Raw genomic sequence first — 22,092 nt, forward strand, 5'->3', positions numbered from 1 at the left:
GAACGTTCGGCGAACATCACTCAGACATTCGAGTCACTCAAAATGCAAAAAAAAAAATTAATTCTATAATTACATGACTTGATGAAGTCTGGAACTCTTTAATCCATTCTTCAACGTTCACGCAGTTACCTTTCATTTCCTTGTGGAGCGACTAGTATGTGAAGTTATGCATTAAGAAATTTAAAAATTTTATGAACAGTATATACGTACAACTGCACAACCCTGATGAAAATAATCCATAATTTAGATGCCAGAGAGTCAAGATCACATCTTTAATATTGAAACATCTGTACAATCTGTGGCCCTGACACAGGCTGCTACTTAATGGGAAATACATCTGGTGACCCCTCCAGGTTTTTGCCTCAGTGCTGCCAAATGAATCAGACACCAGCATTTAAATATAAACGATTATCCAAACCAGCAACAGGAAGTAACACTAAGTTTAAATGCTGAATTTCCTGAGGCGAGCACCAAAACACGATGAAATAATATACTTACTTTATTTTCCGTCAACTCAATCCTTGTTTGGTAAGATATGAGAGAGTTTTTGACTTTCGCATCACACAGGAAGGAAAACCACGACAATTATACTTATATACGGAAGGCAACGACGGTCATATAAACTCCAGCTCGTTTGACGGCCTGATTGTTTGCGCAGCAGGTTTATGGTTGGAGTTGTCAAATTAATCAGCTGACCAGCAGAAAAATCTTTTCTTTACCGTCTCACTGGGTCGTTTCCTGGTTTGAATTTTGTCTACAGACAGAAGGTGTAAAATATTGTTTACGTTTTTAAGCCCTGTAAGGCAAATTTGTGAGTTACAGTATGATTATGGGCATTATGAATAACAGTGACTTAACTTAAACTTAACTATAAGCACGACCTCAACACTTCAAATCCTAACATTCGCCAACAATCCAGATTTAACCCCAAAATGTGACGCTTTTAGTGTTTGGTGCCCAACTGATGGGTGAGCCCCGAGGCCGGATAAATATGGAAAACCAGAAAATGAAGTCCTGGACCCCTTGTTGCCCTCAAAGTTAATGATTGCATGGCAGCGAGATTGGAATTTACTGAAGTACAATATCAGCTAAACTGGGTTCTGAATTGTTTGTTCCTCTGATTGTGTTTTTAGAGAGCTCTTGTCTCTATAGTTGTGTGGCATGTTAAATTAGTGTGTGTAATGTTGTTAAATAGACATACGCAACTAATATAATCATATGCAACGAAATATGTTTGGCTTTGGGGTTAAGAAAATGCTTGCTAAGATTACAACTAAAAGGTTGATGAAGGTGAAACCTCACAATGTGACTGTGCCAGTTTTGTCTTCACAATGTTACTAATGCATGAACAAACACACACACACACACACACACACACACACACACACACACACACACACACACACACACACACACACACACACACACACTCTCTCTCTCTCTCTCTCTCTCTCTCTCTCTCTCTCTCTCTCTCTCTCTCTCTCTCTCTCTCTCTCTCTCTCTCTCTCTCTCACTCACTCTCCAGTGTGCGGCGGTTTGGTGGGTCGGTGAAGCCTGTTTCTTGGCTCCGGAGCTCCGAGCCAGAGATGATGAGCTGGCGCTGAGGTAAGGAGGGATGGAGGGGGGGGGGGGGGGGAAGAGAGAGAGGGAATAACAATGAATACATTTATGGGGCGAGGTGGATAGGTGTGTGTGTGTGTGTGTGTGTGTGTGTGTGTGTGTGTGTGTGTGTGTGTGTGTGTGTGTGTGTGTGTGTGTGTGTGCGTGTGTGTGTGTGTGTGTGTGTGTGTGTGTGTGTGTGTGTGTGTGTGTGTGTGTTAGCCTGAAGAAGAAAAGAAGACTACATTCTTGTTGCGCTTTAACGCTCCTCATAACGCACCACTGTCAGTGCAGCGGTGTTCTCATTGATGCGCTGAGCTGCTGGTTGGAGGTTGGTACAGTAGATTTCGGAGGTGTGTGCGCACGTCGCTGAGTGTGTGTGTGTTTGTATGCATGTATGTATGTATGTATGTATGTATGTATGTATGTATGTATGTATGTACGTGTGAGTGTGCGCGTGCGTGCCCGAGCGCGCGCGCGCCACGGAGGATGCTATACATCCCACCTGTGATTGACGGGACCTCAGCTGGTCAGTTAAGTGAAACTCGAAGTACACGAGCGGACGTTTAAAATTAATTTATGCGTGTCCGTCTTCTAAAGATGTGCACGAGATAATGTGTTTTTTTTTAAAAAAAAAAATTTTTTTTAGTTTAATATTTATATACAAAGTATGTAAACGCCTTCGGTGTAAAAATACATACTGTCTGTTCTACGTCTACAAGTGAGAGAGAGAGATTGCGAGTGTGTGTGTTTCAGTGAGAGAGAGAGAGAGAGAGAGAGAGAGAGAGAGAGAGAGAGAGAGAGAGAGAGAGAGAGAGTGTAAATTAGGCTGTGGAGGGGAGAGGTCCTCAGAGGATCGAGAGACAGCAGTTAGAGAGAGAGGTGTATGTCAGATGTGTATCAACACCATCCATCCAACCAAAACTGTCCAAACTTATATTGTGTTGGAGATTTGAGCTTTTTTTTTTTTTTTTTTTTTCTGTCTTTAACCATGCAATTATAATATTATGTTGAATTGGATTGAATTCATGGTAACATGTGGCCTACTTGTATTAGTCTCAGCCTGCCTGGTTACACTTGGTCATAATGTTCAATTGTATAGTGACACCCTGCCTATTTACTTTTACATACTTCTAGTCTGTCTTTCATTTTGGGGCCCGCAGTTCCAGTTAAGACGAATCTCCATCCTCCAGTCGGCTCCATCTGCTCGTGCATATTAAATTAGGAGTCCTAACCGTGTGGCGACAGTCTGGGCAAAACCCTTTCCTGTCAAAGTGTGACAGTGTGCCGCTGTGCACAAAGTGAAATGCATAAAGAAATGAAAATTTGGTTCAGAAGAAATTGTCAGGTCTGCACCGGAGCCGACTTTAGCAACAGCCTGATTTTATCCCGATTTCAGCAACACTGGGATGAACTGAGGCAACAACTGCTAGAAGAGAAGAATTGAGCTCCACTATAGCGCCACGTTAATGTCCATGGTTTTAGGATGAGATGGTACAAACTTACATAAAATGGCCAGGTACTCACATACTGTGATCATGCACCTGTTTGGCTTTTTATGTAATGGACTCCTGGAAATGTTGGCCATGGGATGTAATGATTCCAGAAATAATTGATCAAACATTCTTTGCTCTCAATGTGAGAAAAGGTTTTGTATTAATGAAACTTGCAGTTACTATTAGATTTCTACAGATCTTCTCGCAGCTTCTTGTGAGTGAAGTTTTTTCAGAGCATTGACAGGTGAGGAGGACGAAAATCCGACTTTTAATTAATCTTCAATTTAATACGGCAAATATTAGACCGTTCAGCTCTCTTTGCCTCAAGTCACATAGCAGTTAAAACCTCAGTGGAGCTCACTGAGCTTGTTGTCACACATCACAGTTACAAATTGTATTTGGTTGCACTTATTTTTTGCAACAGAGCCTTCCTCATCATGGCTCTCTGTGCATGCAAATGAATGGCTTCTCAATAGATGGTGTTCTTGATTTGGAGCCCTCCCTCAGTGTAAAACAGCCAGACATCCTCATCCAGTTTTTTTGCCTGGAGCGTGCTGGTGATGGGTGGTGAAGAAAACTGGGTGTGCTGCGCTGTGGAGGGTCCAGAGGGAAAAGGAAAGCGCAGACTTCAGAAACAGCATGAAATCTCCCCGTGCATCCACTTCCTACTTCCTGTCATCACAGCATATGTGGAGAAGAAAGAGCTCGGTTAAAAGGAATGTACACCTCTCGGAGTAATCGGGTTAATGTAGAGCAATAATCCAAGACATGCACAGAAATAAATGGTATGTGAATCCCTGTCATTGATTCCCTGAAACCAGTATTTATGAAGCATCACCATATTCTTTCTTGTTCACCTGGTGTGTCAATAGCAGCAAAATCAGACTGTCCTCCCCAAAACAGGTTTCTCAGTTCACCTGTGCAAGCAGCTTAATACTACACATACCTACATTTACTGTGAGCTCTAGTGGCTGTAGTAATTATGACAGAAGAAAAGAAGGAAGCCAGGCGAAGTAGTATAAAGAGTGACGAAGTCCACTCAGGAAGGAGGTCGGGGTAGACGGATGGATCAAACAAAGCACTTTCACTGAGGAGACCGCTGTTTGTGTCCGGTGTGAAAAAGCGTAGTTATTTGAACTTATGTACTTTAGTTATTTTAACCCTACTCATGTACAAAACGTAACTTTGGTAAGTGACGCATTTATCTGAACCCAAACCGGGATCTTTTTTCCTAAACCTAAATCTTTACCTGCTCCTGTTTCCTTATTTTAATTAGTGTTTATTGTTGTTACCATGACGACAAAAGTGCCTGTTCCCGGCACTGTCCGATGGTCGTACGTCGTCTGTCGTTTTAACACAAATGACCTGTTTTGTCGTAGCCTGGTATTACCAGACCTGCGTGAATACATGGGTCTGGGTGTGCTCCATAAAGGGGATCGTTTACCGGGCGTGGACCTCGAGTTAATTTGAAACCATTGAGCAGCTTTAACCAATCAGTATGCGCCAAAACCAGCCGAAACTCGACCACCGCTGCAACTATAACTGGAAAAAAAAAATACTCGACTTCAACGTCATTGTATCTAACCACCAACACTGGTTGCTGATTTGTCTTAACTTCAGAGTGGCTCAGTGAATGTTAACGCGAACAGGGCGTCCAGACTATAACCGCAGCGAAGAAAACTGAAGCTGTGAGAAATAGTCTGCTGGAGTCAGGCTCGTTCTGACGTTTAGGTATGAAGACATGTTGGTCCTGTAGAGGGCGCTGATAATGCGCATGTAAGCTATTTCTGGGAGTCACTGAAAAAAAAAGAGTCATTAAGTTTGAGGACACGTTGAGCAAAGAATAGTTCACTTTTTCTGTATATTCATTCTTTTGTAAAGCAGAGCAGTAACAAGTAAAAATGTTTGGACTGTTGTCTTGTAAATCTGCCCTGTGTGTTTCATTTCCATCCCAGTGCTTTGTTTGTCCTGATTATGATTAATTCCGACTTTTTTCAGAAGCTGTAGTGTGAGTCACTGAGCTGCATGAAGATATCAGCTTACATTTTTTTGCACTGGTCAGCCTTGCATTTCAAAAGAATACAGATAAAGACAACAAAAGTAAACTTAAACTATGTTTTACTTTGACTACCAACCACCTCACCATTAGTTAAAAACCTTTGATTTCACACGTGTCTGCAACGTGTATTTAAACGTAGTTCGCACGAGCATCGGCCAAACATAGAAAAGAGCGCCACCTACAGACACTATAGAGGACATCACATTATTCAGCTCAGAGAATGAATTACCTTTCTGATAAACACCATGCAGGGAAAAGCATCTAGATAAAGATAAAGAAAAAAATATGATGAGATGGAGGTATAGATACTGCTTGACAAGCTGTTTGTGTAAAAAATATTCTGTAGCTTTATTCCATGTTAAATTTGGTTGTTAAAACGTTTTGCTGTCTCATTCTCTCTCTTTCCTTCTCCTTGTTGTTGTGTTGTATCTTCCCTATCCTCACATTCTTCTAATTTTAGACACACTGATCAGGTATTACATGTGCGCTGCATTTTACTCTCGAGCTGACCACGCTTGACACCAGAAATGCCTTAAAGCTATTAGGCCGACTAAATCACATCAATTGGCGAGAGTGAGACGCCCCTCTGAATCTCTAAATCGCTTTGTGATCCGGGCTGATTGGACGAAAGTATTCAACCTGGACATCTCATTTAAATGCAAAATGAAGAGTCAGGAGCGAACGTTGGAGGTATTGATCCAAGCCCACGGGGCTACATGTGATTCCAGGAGCAGGGTGATGCAGTGGGAGTGTGAACTTGAGCATTACAGGGAAACAAATCAGGCTTTTCTGCTCAGTATGATCCGCCGGTTTGGAATAAACAGATGGCCTGTAATAAAGACAGCAGGTTTGCAGCCATTAATTTACAAATGCACTTCATTCTTTTCTGATTTGCTGTTTTGAACAACGGCTGCGTGTTCATTTCTACGAGCAGCCCTCTGAGGCTGCAGCACACACACACACGCACACACACACACACACACACACACACGCACACACGCACGCACACACGCACACACACACGTGCGGTTTATATGTTCCGTCACAAGTTCACATACACACAAACAGCTGGCTGATGAGAGTATTGATCTAAAGGGCCAGCTGACATGGCGCTAAATGTCTGTGCCAATAATGAACGCACGCACGCGCGCACGCGCGCACACACGCACGCACACACGCACGCACACACACACACACACACACACACACACACACACACACACACACACACACACACACACACACACACACACACACACACAGCTGTGTTATCACTTCACTTCAGAGAACAGTACATTGACTCCCATTCATTTCCTGAAGCCTTAACTGGAACCACTACCTTGTTGACTTCACCTGAAGCCATGTCTGCACTGGAAAATGTTATGATTTATATTATGTGGACTTGCTTTTTGTCCCTAAAAAAGAGAGTGCTCCAAGTACACAGACGTCTGCTAACACTATCACACTCTCACAATCAAGGAGCTGGTGTTTTCTTTCATGTCTTCGTCCCGAGCTAACTGGCTTCTAGCTTCACACTTTCCACGCAGACGTGGGAGTAATATTGATCTTCCCATAAAACCCTTTGGTGTTTCCCAAAATGTTTATTAAACATTATTATTAGCCAAATATTAAACATGCTGATCCTAATGATCTGTGATTATAACCACCAATCACTCCAGGGCTTGTTGTCATCGAGCTTCTTCTTTTCTCTGCTTTTTTAAGCACTGAGCAAGGAGGACCAAGTCATCGGTTTGTGGCAATACGATCAATTGTAACTTTGCTTTGGGACATGCAGCCACTATAATACAGTATCAGCTGTCATGATGCTGGATGGATTTTGCCAAATGGATCCTACTGTGTCAAAATCCAGCTATAAGACCTTCATTATTTCAGCTGAACTGTGGCTGGCATGGTGCATATTTACAAATTAATTTGTGTAATCAGATTGCAGCAGAGCAAACGTGGGGTCCTGCTCAGAGCACACACAGTGAGAGAGACCCCACACTGCACAGTTCATTTTTTTCCCAACAGGGTCCAACAGCAGATTAATCTGACCGTGGATGTGCATCCACCAAAAACAGCTTTGCCAAACACAGCTTCACCGGCCACATTCAGCAGACTTTTGAGATCATTTTAGTTGAAAGGTGTCCATTTAAATACATGGAGTTTAGTCACTCATTTATTTCATTTCATGATGACTTTCCATATCTTTTACGTTTTCTTTCTGTTTTCTGATTTATCCTCAGTCTTGTACCAGGGGAGTTTCTGATGCATTTTGGGAACTACAAGTGTGAACAACATTTCCCATGTGCACTTGCATGACAAAGCACAGATGGTTCTTCGACCACAAAGTTAGGGCTAAAAAAAAAAAAAAAAAAATTCTCTGGTCTTCAACACAAATTGGTTGCAGTTACACCACATGACAAAACTACCATTCTTTTTCACATGTTTACTGAGGTAGAGATTGCCAGAAAATCTCAGCTCTCCTGAGGTTATGTATGCTTCAATATTTTCCACAAACAGAAGTGAGCCACAAACAAATGAAGCGAATCAATGAATTCAATTGGAATGAAGTAGTTGTGTATCTTTCCAGTGGCACGACTATCAGTTTACTGTGGATTACATGTATATATTCAGTTATCTGCAACGGATGGAAAATCTCTATAATAACTTTTACTACAAAATTGCCACATGGGATTTGTATTTTCATTGAGTTGGTTTGCGATCAAAGTTTGGATCATTTAATCAAGGGAGGAATTCTCCAGATTTCCAATAGCGAGTGACGCTATTTTGCACATTCATGGTGTCGTATTCAGCCAGTAAAGAGACCAGCTGTCTGAAGATGAATGTGCTTTGATGAAAAAGTCAAAGGCAATTCTTTTTCTATTTAGGATGGACTAAATGGAAAGAGAACCCGGTCCCAGTTGTGTTTAGGATGTAATATGCAGGGACAGTGATGCAGTGTGAGTTTGAGTCCCCATACAAAAATCTGTTTGCTCTTAATTTCTTTTCTCTTTCCTGTTGTTTCCCCTCTCGTCTCTTTGAACTTTTTTCTTTCACCTAATCTCAGCTCTCTCTCCTTAGACAACAATATTTTGACAGCTGTCAGAGCATTAGAGGAGAAGAGACGGGCCTGAGTAATAGGACGCTAAGAGTTTGTGTGCGTCTGTCCATACAGTAGTCTTATATGTGCACAGGTGTGACCGTGAATGGCTGCTTCACGGTGAAATTGAAGGGTGTTTTTAATGCTTTCTTAACTAGAATTTGATCTTTTTTTTTAAAATAATTTTGTTGCTGCACTTTGTGAGCAGTTTATTGTAATAAGTTATGCTTGGTGTTTTTTCACTTAGTAATGTTAAATAAGTGATAAACATAAATGAAAATGAACATACAGAAAAATGTTGCTCAAGGTTGATTGATCTACGTTCATAAAATGTAGTTGATTTTTACTGTTTTACTATTTAAAAAACACAAAAAACAATGAAATGACACAGGTTTATGGACTGTTTCTTTAACCAAATGAGAAAAGAGTTCTTGAAGCTAGGACCTATTGATCTAATTTAAAATTGTCTGGTTGAGTAGAAGTGAATCTGCAAATTAATTTTGAAAATAAGAAAAATAATGAAAATAATTGAAATTATTCAAAGGAAGATACTGCAGGCGGGGAGAAAAAAAAAACTAACTTAAATGCGATGAATGTTCTGTAACTTCAATCTCATGTGACAGTGGACTGGGAGGAGTAGCAGAGACAACAGAGAAAACTGGGAGAATTTATGACGCCTACATTTCATCCATCCTGTGGCTGCTGACAGAAGATGAGAAAAGAAAGAGATAGATGGGAGACTGGAGCCCAGCAGTGAGATGCATGGTCTAATTCCTCTCTCTCCCTCTCTTTCTAAGGCAGCTTGTAGACGTCGAAGAGAGAGCAAAGGAGGACATAAAGGAGGGAGACGAAGTCTGACGCCGATAAAGAAGACGGGATAACTTAAATTCGGGAGGACGACTGAGAGGGAGACTGTAGTGATGGCTGAGGCACCTCAGCAGCAGCAGCAGCAGCAGCAGCAGCAGGAAGAGGAGGAGCAGCAGCCGAGCCCTGTGGAGACGACGGAGACCGATGAAGGGTCCGAAGAACCGAAGGAGAGCGTCCAGAGGACCCCGGCTCGACCTCTCCTGTCCACGAGGTCCATGAGCATCGTGGACCCAGATGATGACTCCCCCAACATGATCGTCTACAGAAAGGTAGGAGCAAAGACAAACGCTGGTGTCTTCTGAAATCTTTTCAGTGATGAATTGAGTTTGTGATATTGTGCTGCTGCTGTTGTTTGATCACTTTGATCAGTGCTGCTTGAGACTTTTTCAAAAAAAAAATTTTTTTTTAACGTATAACCCAGAATTGGGAAGAAATGATGGCATAGCTGGGAAGAGATGCATTATTTGAGTCAATGTTACACATGAAGAGGTTAACCTGCCTGGTTGGTGTTGGAGGTGCTTCAGAGTCAAGGGAGAAGCTTTGATTTCCTCCTGGTGCATGCAGAGAGGTGTAAGGTAGAAAATTACCAGCCAGAGCCTCGAAGTTAGGATTCAGGGAAGAATGTAGCTCTCTCAGGATGTAAGGCTTCCTTCAGTGTGCTGTATGCTTTCACTGGCTTAGTCATCAGTCTACTGGTTTCAGAAATCAGTTCATTCAGTCTGTGTCAATGTTTTGAGGCTAATGTTGGCTTGTTTCAGTGTATTTGGAGATGCGCAGGTAATACTGACAGCAGGGTGGCCAGTTATTTCCTATTGATTTATGTGTCTGTTACTATTAGAGGATAAAGAAACTGCATTATCACAAAACTCACCAGAGAAAAAAAACTAAAATTCTATCTCTGTTTTATCAGCTTGGCTGTTCTGTTTTCTCTCCATGAAAAGATTAAACAACTGCTTTTAATTGTACTACCACAAAGGATTCAACCGTTCAAATGGTCGATATATGGTTTATTTGGGACTTTCATGTATAATAGCTCCAATTAGAAAATAATTGATCAAGCAGCATAATAGCGTGGATTTTAAAAAGTCTGCATCATATTACATATATATTGATAAATCATTGCTAATTGCTATGAAATGTTGACACAGCATTCTTCATTTTGAGTTTTCGGCTCGTATGTATCAGGAAAGCTGCTGGAAACAAATAGAATATGTTTGAGGCAAATGGGGGTTGATGAGAAGTGTGCGCTAACTTTTAAGAGACTGCAGAATAGCAGTGGTGCATACGAGATAAGCTGAGCCACCCCTGGTCTCAGGTAGACAAAAGGTCTGGCTCATTATCGACCAGGAAGGAACAAAAACCTGCTGAACTCTGCTCTTCAGGAACAGGATCCCTGGCATGTTTCTTTCTCTCATCACAGTTAATTTGGCAATGATGAATTGGGGTTAAAAATGTTACATAGAAGTGAATAAAGCGCTTCTCGTTGTGGTGGACTTCCATCCTGCTGAGAGGCTGTTTTGTTTGCTGACCCTGACATTTGACCTCATTGTGAAAGGGAAAGAGAATATACTATTTCTCCTGTAAGAATCAGTATAGTGTGTCACTGTTTATCACCCAGAACTGAATAAAAGACAAGGGCAAGAAATGAATCTGTTCCGAAGGCAATCTGGCTTTATTGTCTAAATGAACATGGACTGTCAGTATTAATTACCAGCCGGCAGAAACATGTGCCGGGAATAAAAGATGGATTTTTTTTTTTTTTAATATGTCAAACACTGCATGTAATTCTCTTGCTGTGAAACACTTTGAGCTGCATTTCTTGTATGAAAGGTGCTATACAAATAAAGTTTATTATTATTAAGACTTTGAAATTTTGTTTTACTAGTCGTAGGTTAACCACGTCTGTAATGGAATCAGTAAGGGAAGAGTCTCGCTGAAATATCTGCTATTTTTCTCTGCCAGTAAGAGCTACAAGTCAGGGGAATTAAACATTTTTTGGGCAAAGCCATGAAGTATCAGGGAATTTGTTTTGCATTTTTACATTCTAGCTGCCATTTATCAAAATATATTGCTTTCCATGTAGTCTTTTTTTTTTTATCACATTATTTTACGTGTTTCCCGTATTTTATGAGTGGTTTTATCTATTTATCAATAAGAAGCGACCACTTCGGTAAAGATGTCCCTTTTCTTGCACCTGCTTATTAGGAAGGCAAACATGCTAAGAAAATGTAAATTTTAAGAGCTTTGGAAAATGTTTTTCTATGGAAAATCATAGAAAATGATGAAATTTGTAAATAAAAATAGATGACAGAAAAGCTAAATGTAAAGATTTTAAAACTACCATAGATCTATCATATATGTACGAGCCCTTTGCCCAAGGGTCGGTGTGTTTATAAACTTGCATGGACCTGGGTTGTGTGTGATCATAATTGTGCAGAAGGTTTATGCAGTGAAACAAATTGTACTGAAAACACCTTTGAGCTTGCAAATTCATGAGAATTAAACACCATCCGGTTTTTCCGTTCATTACAGGTCACTGAATTTTAGTTTCTAGTCAGAGAAAAGTCAGAAGATTTGTCATCTGACTTGGAGTGGGATCCCTGATAAACCCAGGGTGGACATTTTGATTAATTTGCTTTTCAAAGTTTGTTAATGAAGTCAGATTGAATCTTTTGAATCTCAGTGTTGAGGAAATGCAGCACAGTGACAGCACTGCCAGCTGATAAGGTAACGACAGCCCTCACCGGAGGAGCCTACCGCTGGGGTTTTGTGCTTCTAACTAAAGCTGAGAATCTATTTTGGAGTGAGTTTTACCTTGAACTGTCGTATTTTTTTGTCAAACTCTGTGCCTCCGTTTGTGTGAGTGTGACAGTGGGGAGCCTGTAATGTCTGTCAAAAGTGTGTGGAGAAAGTTGAATCCAAAAAACTAAACTGGAGTTTGGCTTGAAAACTTTTTTGACGATCATCCAAAAGGTTCTATTTGTTCAAATTATGGCAGCATTTAAAGCTAATATTTATGCATGTGAAGCAACCACATTCACCTGTAGGAATAAATACAGAAGTGATACTGTATTATCCACAGTTTGGCATCTATATATATATATGATATGATATGATTAAAATCTCCTAAAACATTGCTCCACCATCTATGATTGAGACTCAGACTTCAGAGACTCATTTCTTTAGGTGTAAACCCAAAGACACAAACAACCACAACATGTACGAGTGAGCTGAATGGCTACTGAATAAGATTTAGTTTAATCTTTTTCCTTCATTTTCCTTAATTTAACAAACCACAGTAAACAAACCATTATGCTTTTGGAGTGTGTTTACTGACAGTGAATGTGCCTTTCAAGGGATCCTCAAGTTGGCTCAGTTCTTGCTGTTTAAGTGCATTTCATGTTGGTACACTGACGCACTGACAATGGCTCTCTGTGGAGAGTGGTGATTCAAACTGTTAACAGATTTAATAGACTTCATGGCTCATCTGGAAAGACTGGATGTCATTTAACTCCAGTAAATGAATTGCTTGATGAAAAAAATAAATGGAAAAGGTACAAAATAACTGGTTGACTATTTCAACATCTACATTATAATACATATTTTTAAAAAAATCTGTATTGGTTGAAAGAAGCTGGAGTTAAAGCAAGAATTTGAAGACCCCAACAGCCACTGTTGGCTGTGATAAATGAGTTCCTGATGCAGGTTGGAGAGGGAAAGAGAAAGTGGTATAAAGCAAGACTTAAAGACAAAGAGAGGCAGGGGAGAAGAAAGAAAACAAAAACAGACAGACAAGAAAGTGGAGGAGAAACAAAAGGAGTGCAAAAATAGCCAACGTGCCATCGTAATAAGATAAGTGCAAAACAAGATGTAAAGAAAGTCAGAATCTGCAGAGCTACTACACACAGTAAAGGTTATTTCAGGTGAAAAGCAGCTTAGATTTGATGTAATATCAATTTCCCTTTAAACAAAAAAGTACAGCCTCTAAGATATACTGTGCAGTCCTGATTCACTGTGTTAAAGTCAAAGTATCTGTTTTACTTCATGTAGCATTTTGGGATCAATAAATCTTTGTCAGACTCACTTAGAGAAACAAAATAATCACTGAAAAGAATAAAGCTGTCAGCCATGTTTTGGCTGTAAACATTTCACCACAGTTCAACAAACATTGCTTTTTGAAATGCAGAGAGAAACATGAATGGACTGACGGCCATATTTTAAACTGCTCTGAAGAAAAAAAACAGACTAATGCACCTTCTACTGTGCACCAGCTAATGATTATACATCCACAATATTAACTTTAAACATATAGTGACTCCATAAGACAATTAGGAAGTACTTAAAAATACAATGCTAATGAAATGATATCAATTTCTAATTGCCACTCAGCCTTCCTGCTTTAAAACACTTGCTTGTAAGCTGAACCACTGATTTACAGTATTTGCTATTACACGAAAGGTTTGCTTTGTTATGAAATATGTATGTACTGGACTGCGTTCCCATTATTTCTTTCTGGATGAGTCATCAATCATCCGCAAGCAGGAAAAAGGGAGGAGGGAAATGCAAATTATGCACCCGATTCAGCGTTTACAAAGTGACGGGACGCAAAGTATCGAGTCACTTGAAATTAATGGACGTTTGAGAATTTTTGTTTGTTTTCTATTTTTCTTAATTAAGTCCCAATTTTACAACCTGACTTTTAAAAACCAAAAGAGGGGGTCAGTTTCAGTAGACGGAGGGTTAAATGAAGGCAGAACATGAGAGCTCATACTGGGTCAGTGCTTAAAGAGTAATTAGGATGAGAAGGGATGCCTCTCGCCTATAGGGATCCGTTCATCTGCTAAAAAGATGGTGTATGACTTTAATTCTATTCTATTCTATTCTATTCTATTCTATTCTATTCTATTCTATTCTATTCTATTCTATTCTATTCTATTCTATTCTATTCTATTCTATTCTATTCTATTCTATTCGAGAGGAGTGTGTCATACATCTACACAACCTATAGGCTACTGCACATACAATGTATGTTTGTGTGTGTGACTGTGCATTTGTTTCTCTCACCAATAGATTATATTTTTCATTTTTAGCATTCAAATCACACACACACACACACACACACACACACACACACACACACACACACACACACACACACACACACACACACACACACACACACACACACACACACACACACACACACACACACACACACACACACACACAGAAAGTGGTATTAAGGTGAGGAGATTCGATGCCGCCGACAAGAGTGGAGGGTGTTGACTCACCTTTTCACCAGCAAGAATTCAAACCTGTCAGCCAGCATCTGCTCAGAAACACTGTGTGAGTGTATGTATGTGTGTGTGTGTGAAAGAAAGTGGAAAATGCGATGCAGTGCATTTGTGTATGCTGCAGTCTGAGAGTGTGTCTGTGTGTGTGTGTGTGTGTGTGTGTGTGTGTGTGTGTGTGTGTGTGTGTGTGTGTGTGTGTGTGTGTGTGTGTGTGTGTGTGTGCCCTTTTTTTCCCCTTTATTCTGTAGTTTACAGTCCAGCAATAGCAGCTGTTGAATTGAAGGCCTGTTTACTTAACTTGCTGTTTATACAGACACCTTTTCCCCATATTTCTCTGAGCTACTGGCACGTGCCTTGAAAGAGAGATCGAAGGTTGTACATCTACAGCGAGGCCGTTGTTGGATGCCACCAAGGACACATCTTTTTTTTTTTATGCATGCATGTACTATTAATGAGAAATATAGAAGTAGTCGGAGGTTTTAATGTATTCAAACAGCCCAACACTACCTGCAGAGGCAGACAAAGGAACCAAAACATAGGCTGTTTATCTACTATTCCAAAACATCACGAATAAGATTTTCAAAAATGTATAATTTTCTGATCTGTCATCAACCCAGTATCACGGCAAAGCATGAAATAAATATTTTAATCACTCTTCTTAATTGTTTTTAAATGTCCTTTTCTTTTGCCTTATGTTTTGATGCTTTTAATTGTTTTATGTGAACCTATAGGTTTCATTTATAGAAACCTATACTGCATGCTTTGCCATGTTATTTGCACATCGGAAAAACATGGTAACCTCCTTGATTCGAACCTCATCGTCCCACCTGGCAGTCTGTTAGGGCAGAGGTACTTGGTTGAGGTTAAAAAATGATAATGATCAAGCATTTCTAAGGAAAGGTTCCCTCAAAGTTCAAAAGCAAAAAAAAAAAACATTGACTGTTGGTATTAGATGGAGAAGAAACCATCGTCTTAGATGTTGAATTTTGACGCTTATACAGTATGTACATACATTCATTGTGTTTTATCCGCAAACTTTATATAAGTAAGCAGAGAAATTGGTCACTTAAGATTTAAAGAGGTCACTTGTCAGGAAAGTGTCAATATGGTTGGATGCTTTTCTTAAAATCTTAAAATGCACTCTCCCCGTGATGAGCTCTGTTCCTTTGTGCCCTGTGACTGATTTCAGCTCTTTGCATGTTGTCACTCTCCCCATGTGGAACAGAGCCAGAGGCCAAAACATCTCTTCACTGATGTGGTCAGTGGTTTGAGAGATTGCACCACCTGCCTGCTCCCAGGGCCTTCCTTCAAGGGCCAGACATTTCAACGACCCTGTATGGCCTTTTTCTCTTTTACCATCCTCCTCACAAACCTCACAGTTTCAGCCTCTCATGTAGCCAAATGTATTGGCTGAAAAATTAGATCAATGTTTGTTAACATTTTTAGTCTTTAAGCAGATAATACAAGCATTAGTGTCAATTAACGTGATGCTCTTTCTCAATATATAACATCAGCTCTCTAAGTGGAGAAAATATTGAACACTTGTCAATCAATTGTTAACAAACTGTCTACATTCACTCCATGATGGATTGGATCAAATAGCAAACCAGTCCATCAATTCAAGTTCTCCAGTCTCATCTTTAACCCTCGTGTGATGTTCATATTTGTGTTATTCAGCCAGTGTTCGTGGGTCTGGTGGACCCGCTACATTTTGGGGTTTTTAATTTAACACAATCAAACAATTTTATGTTAAAATACTCAACAAATGTTCACTTCATCCCAATTACAAGCAATATAAACAGCATATATGGTTAATATTTGCCCTTCACATTTATATAAATATTTGCCCTTAGATCACATTTTATGAATTAAAGTGCTACTCGTTTTTTTGTTTGCTTTTTAATAAAATGTGTGCAGTGTACTCATGAGTACCACATTCTTGCCTTTCTTTGGCACATAGCCGTGCACACACACTTGGAAGAGTTGACAGGCCTGTTCTTTGTAGTCAGCAGTTGGGGTGGGAGCTCAAACTTGTTTTTCCGTATCGTTCCCACCATGGTCAGCTTCCTCTTTAGGAGCTCCTGTCCCAGCATGTACGAGGTAAAAAAAATTGTCGCATGTGATGTTGTGTCCACCGAGTCCCTGAGTCATGTCCAGGACAACTCTCATTCCTTGGTTTTTCTCAGGGGCTCCTCCATCAGGCTTCCCCGTGTAGACTTGTAAGTTCCAAGCATATGAGGAAGTGGCATCGCAGGCAGACCAGATCTTTGTACCATATTTTGCAGGTTTAGATGGTGTATATACTGCCTGAAGGGGCAGCGGCCCCTAAATGGCATCAGCTGCTCATCAATGGTGACATTAGGCCCAGGGTTGTAAAACAGGGCGGGGGGGAGTGCACCCACTTGTCCCACACTGTCCTGATGGCAGCTAGCTTGTGTCTCTGCCGTCAAGCTGGTCTGTCGTCTCGGTTATCAAAGTGGATAACCTGGAAATTATGTGGAAGTTTTCCAGAGACATTGTTGCACGGAAAAGTTCTCTGCCAGTTTCTGCGTCCAACATGGATTCTGTGGATTCCCCTTTGGACCCGAAAACTCCAGCAAGCATAAAAACCCCAAAGTAGGCATGTAAATGGGTTTGGTCCATTTCCTTCCACCTCTCTACAGAAACACGCCTTCCTTCTAAATGAGTGCAATCCAGAATCATTTTCTGGATGGAATCTGGGATGAAAAGCTCAAAAGAAGACTTGATGTGCTGCACATGAGAAACTGCCATCCGTGTTGGCCCTGGTTGCATCCTTATCACATTGGCAGCCATGTGGGGAGGCTCATTTCTTGGGAAAGAAGACCATTCAATTTCACCATTTTTTGACATCCATATTTCTTCACTTGCTAGCTGATGACGGGCTTGTTCTGGTCCTGGAGCCGGCTGCTGACAGGTTGGTCCTGGGGCTCGTCTTCGTTTTGGAACTAGCTGATGCTCAATCTCATCCTCTTCTTCAAAGTCACTGTCAGACTCCTCACATTCTGAAACCTCTTCCTCTACATCGTCATCAAAAGCTTCTCTCTCTTCCAAAATCAATTGCAAGGCCCTCTGAGCAGAGAATCTTTTGGCCATCTTGATCAGTTGTGATAAGGAACCACACTGGCAAAGCTATATTTATTGTGTCCTGCCCCCCAATTTGCAGCTGGGATAGAGCATGAGCAAACAAAGATTAGTTCCTGCAAGATAAATGTTCGGGAATGTGAGAGCAGACAGGAGTCGGTGCTGGAATTTGCGGGAACGGCAGGGGCAGAAACACAAAACTCACACTCTCTCACACACACACACACACACACACACACACACACACACACACACACACACACACACACACACACACACACACACACACACACACACACACACACACACACACACACACACACACACACACACGTACTAACAGCAGGCCCAGACAGGAGGAGGACAGAGTGAAAGTACACAGGACCTACAATTTCCACACTTTTATTAGCTCTGGGTCCAGTGGACCCGAACATCCTGTATTTAATATAAATGTGTAGGGGTGGGGTGGGGTGGAGGGGTGTACGGTGTGTGATCATTGAAAATGTGTTATGATATATGTTCTTCACAGAAAATGAGCCAATGAGTCTCAGTTTGAAAAAATAATTAATCGTATTATTTTTCTTTAAAAAAAAAAAGAAAAAGAAAACGGGTCCCACAGACCCGAACACCACACAAAGGTTAAAGGATGTTTCTCTACTGACAAATCCCCCCAAAATACAATAATCTAAACAAATTATCCAAACTCGGACTAATTTGTTGATATATTTTTTTATTTTACACAGATAGCGAAAGGTGAACTGAATCCTCCTGATAGTTTCTTCTGAAGAGTCTGAGTCGAGCATAAAGATTCATACAGCAAAGTCAGAATTTATTTCCGCTGCTAGTCTTTGAAAAGTCAATGAATAAATACAACTTTTTGTTGTTGTTTTCGATTCTCAGCAGCCGGACAGTGTGCACACGTCAAGTTATTTTTCTGTGCCCTGACTAAATATTTAGAGCACTTCAAAGTAAAATGTAAAAAATAATATTTTTTTTTTTTTTACCGTGAGCTGCCCCTTCCTTTTAAGTCTACAGGGTGACTTTGAAACCAGGAGTGAAGATCTTCAGAGGCAAAACGCCCTTCTTTTGTATAAATCGATTTACACACACATGTAGAGAAAACTTTGGATTCTCATTCAGAACAAACGAGTCCTCTGATGTCTCCAAAATAAAATGCCAGCAAATCAAAATAAAATGTTTCATAGATAAAATGATTTATCAAAAGAACCGTGATTGTCGAGAGGACATTTTTAAAAGTGGTCTGTACGGCTATAAAAACAAATCTGAGAGATGTAATGTCACTGTTTAGAGTTTATTTAATAACCACATTGTTTATTGTTAATGTGAAACACAGGATGCACAAGGTGATGACTTATTTTATGCCTTTGAGCCCTTTTATGATCCATACAATTCTTGTCATGCCTCGTCACTGCAATCCAGCGCATATTTATTAGGCAATTTCATGTGGCAAAGATATTCATTGGTGAGCAGGAACATGAATCATAGCTCACTGAACCTCTGCACAGCTGATGGCATCAGTATCCAAGCAGACACTGCAGATCGAGATTGTTACTTTGATCACGTAGAAACATCTTCATAATTTTTTTTTGGAAGGAAAAGGCAGAACAGATTTTCAATCTAGTGTCTTGCTTTATTGCCTGCTGCGAAGATGTCAGTTTTTTTTTTTTTTTTTTTTTTTTTGTCTATTCATCTTGTTAAAAAATTTGGTCTGTGTGTGGGTTGATTTTAGACATAATATAGTGGAACAGCTCAAACATATCAAAGGCTTTCTTTCTACAGTAGAGTGGTAACAATGAAGGAGACAGTCAGATGTTAAATCTATAAACTCTGACAATGTGACCACTTTAACGCTATAAACATAAATAAGAGTATTCTGGGTTGATAGGAGAATAATGTATGCATGTATAGACCTCCTCTGCACTTACAGTTGTTGTTTTCTATGCCTTTGCATGAATGCATGAGACAAGTTTCTGCGTGTGTGTGTGTGTGTGTGTGTGTGCGTGCGTGTGTGTGTTTGTGTGTGTTGCCCAGATTCAGGTTTGTGTGCTGCTTGTCACTTAGGGCATGACTAAGCACATCTAATCACAGTGCAGACGCCTGCGGATATCGGAGGAGAGTTCATCACAACAGAGCAGGTAGAGAACAGCAGGCTAATCAAATCAAGGTGATGGGGAGAGGCTAATTGGGGGAGTTTAAATTGCAAATTTTAAGATGACAAGATGATCACTCATCGCTTTTTCCATTTTCCTTTTTTGCTGTTTTTGAGTGGATCCTTGGTGTAGTAGTTCAGAAATACATTTCTGAAATATGGAAATCTGATCAGATATTTTTTAATATTGCCCACATTAATGTTTTTTGGGGGGCTTTAGGGGGATCTAATGGCAAAAATGGAATGTAATCTCCGTTGTTCTATTTTCATTAGTGTATAATCAACTGAAACTGAGAAAATGTGTGTTTCTCTTTGGAATGAGCTCTACGGATCTATAAAGGGGGCAGGTCCTTTTATGGAGGCAGCTAGGTTGCACCGCCATGTTTGAACAGAAGCCCAGAATGGACAATCAAGGGATAATTAGTCGGTTGCAACCTGTTATCTCACCGCTAGAAGCCACTAAATCCTACACGCCTCTCCTTTAAGAGAAAATGTCACAGCAAGCAATCCCAAGCTGCTACCAATCACTAAAAACTATAGGGGACACGATTGACGGTTGTAGTCTCTTTACCGCAATCTCAGTTAGAATTTATGACAGAAATGGTTGACACTTTGCTCACCATAAAGTTTAAACATCCAGCAAGAACAAAGCTAAATTACATTTGGAGCTTTATCTTACTGACCTGATAAAACGTCTAGTATGTAATCGTCTCGTTCTATTTTGGTCTCTACTAACTCTTGAAGGAAATATCTGGTTCTCGCTGCTAAATGCCACAGTGCTCTCACCAGCTCATAGTAACTTTGTTAGCCCGTCTGCTGTCGCATGGTTGGCAGATAGCGTACACTGGATTAACCTGTGACTGAAAAGAGGTTAATGAGAGTGAGCTGTAACAATAAAGATGAAGGCCATAAATTCAAAAGTGAACTGGAAGGGGCTAAAATGCTTTTGAGCTGAGGGGAAGGTTAATGGCGTGGTAATCATTTTTCTATGATTTGTCATTGAGCATCATCGATCACATTACACAGTGATTTGATCTACTGATAAAGTGCAGCTTGAAAGAGCAGTTCCAGTTTCTGATTGGATTTTTAATCCCCCTCCTCAGGTGTTCTTTTGTTATAGTTTATTTAGTTTAACTCCAAAAATGAACCTCAGAAATTGACCTGAAACTCGGGAAAGATTGAAATACTGCTGTTAAAACACATGAAAATGTATCTGTCTCAATTATTCTTCAGAAATACTGTATTAATACTTGTTGATTAAAAGTAATGGATCAGGTTGGTCAGTAGTTAGTGCAGAATCTGACAGTGAAGTGGCAGCCGGCCTTCCCTAGGAGGGAGCGTTCCCCGGGCCTGCAGATATAATGACATCCTGAGTCCCTACTGAGTTCCTGTTTCACTCATTCCTAATCCAAACTAATCCTCCTCAGTGTACACTTACTGCTGCAACGACTCACTTTTCTGGTTCTGTTATTTCTGGCATAAGGAGGGAACATTTGAATCCTAGGCATGTTTTATCGGCGCTAAAACCCAAAATGAGAGGTTTTGTTTAATCCCTGGTCTCCACAGACTAAAATGGATGAGAGTGGATCCTCTATTGTTTGCTAGCAATTTTACAGATGGAAGAGTTGGATTACTTTAGATTTCCATACATTGGATTCTGTGGTAAAAAAAAAACAGGCTGCTGAGGGCGGCTGTATGTCAGTTTATATTCAAACATCAAAGCAGCAGAGCCAGACAAGAAACACGAGCAAGTTTGCAAGCAGATGCACTTGAATGAATCTGATCTGCAGCAGTTTCTGAATTCCTTGTAAGCCCATTGGCTTGTTTACTCCTGTCTGACAGCAAAGAGATGGTGGGTTTTTATCAAGTCTATTGAGGCATCAGTGTGTTTGTCATGCTCTGGTTGTGTCGGACAGCAGGTGTCAGAGGAACCCACTTGGCCTTACTGTCATCGCTTCCCATCTTCAGCGGTTCATGTGAATGCAAAGTGACTGCAACCAATCTGTAGGTGTGTTTGTGAATTTGCTGGAATATGCGTATATGTGTGTGTGTCTGGTCGTGCGTGTGCGTGCGTGCGGTGCATTTGGCAATACATCAGTGGATTCCCTGGGCTGCTTTTTTAAAATTGACAGACACAGATTGTGTGATACTACACACAGGAAGTTGATTAAAATTCACATTTCTGGACACCTGCTCACCTGATAACGGTGTAAACAACCAAAGTAGATTTGCTGAAGTGTTGTACTGAAGCAGAAAAACAAGATACATGTACTAACTTGAAAATGTAATTAGTTTTACTTCATGTGTCTACTCACTGTCGTTAACATGAAAAAAGACACTGTTTAAGATTATCATGCACAATGCAGTGTTACACATTAAAACGTCCAAAAGTTACACAAATA

At 40.4% G+C, this 22,092-nt stretch overlaps 1 protein-coding gene and 1 pseudogene across 3 annotated transcripts in view; one reads left to right on the plus strand and one right to left on the minus strand.

Annotated features, from left to right (window-relative positions):
* The first annotated feature begins 1,523 nt into the window (after positions 1-1,523).
* rgs6 (regulator of G protein signaling 6) overlaps positions 1,524-22,092 on the plus strand; it is an 85,266-nt gene continuing 64,697 nt past the window's right edge. The window contains exons 1-2 of one of the 3 annotated variants that reach the window (XM_069708479.1): positions 1,524-1,605; positions 9,055-9,393. In XM_069708479.1, the coding sequence (XP_069564580.1) occupies positions 9,178-9,393 (216 nt within the window). In that variant the 5' untranslated portion in view covers positions 1,524-1,605; positions 9,055-9,177. Of the gene's footprint in view, positions 1,606-1,700; positions 1,931-9,054; positions 9,394-22,092 lie in introns of those variants that run through there. The other 2 variants (XM_069708481.1, XM_069708480.1) reach the window with 2 other exon arrangements.
* Positions 16,341-17,573, minus strand: LOC138626663 (piggyBac transposable element-derived protein 4-like; annotated as a pseudogene).

Source organism: Brachyistius frenatus, unplaced genomic scaffold, assembly GCF_029030835.1.
Source record: "Brachyistius frenatus isolate BFR_SWC_R1_liver_20210118 unplaced genomic scaffold, ASM2903083v1 Contig_76, whole genome shotgun sequence".
Taxonomy (NCBI): domain Eukaryota; kingdom Metazoa; phylum Chordata; class Actinopteri; family Embiotocidae; genus Brachyistius; species Brachyistius frenatus.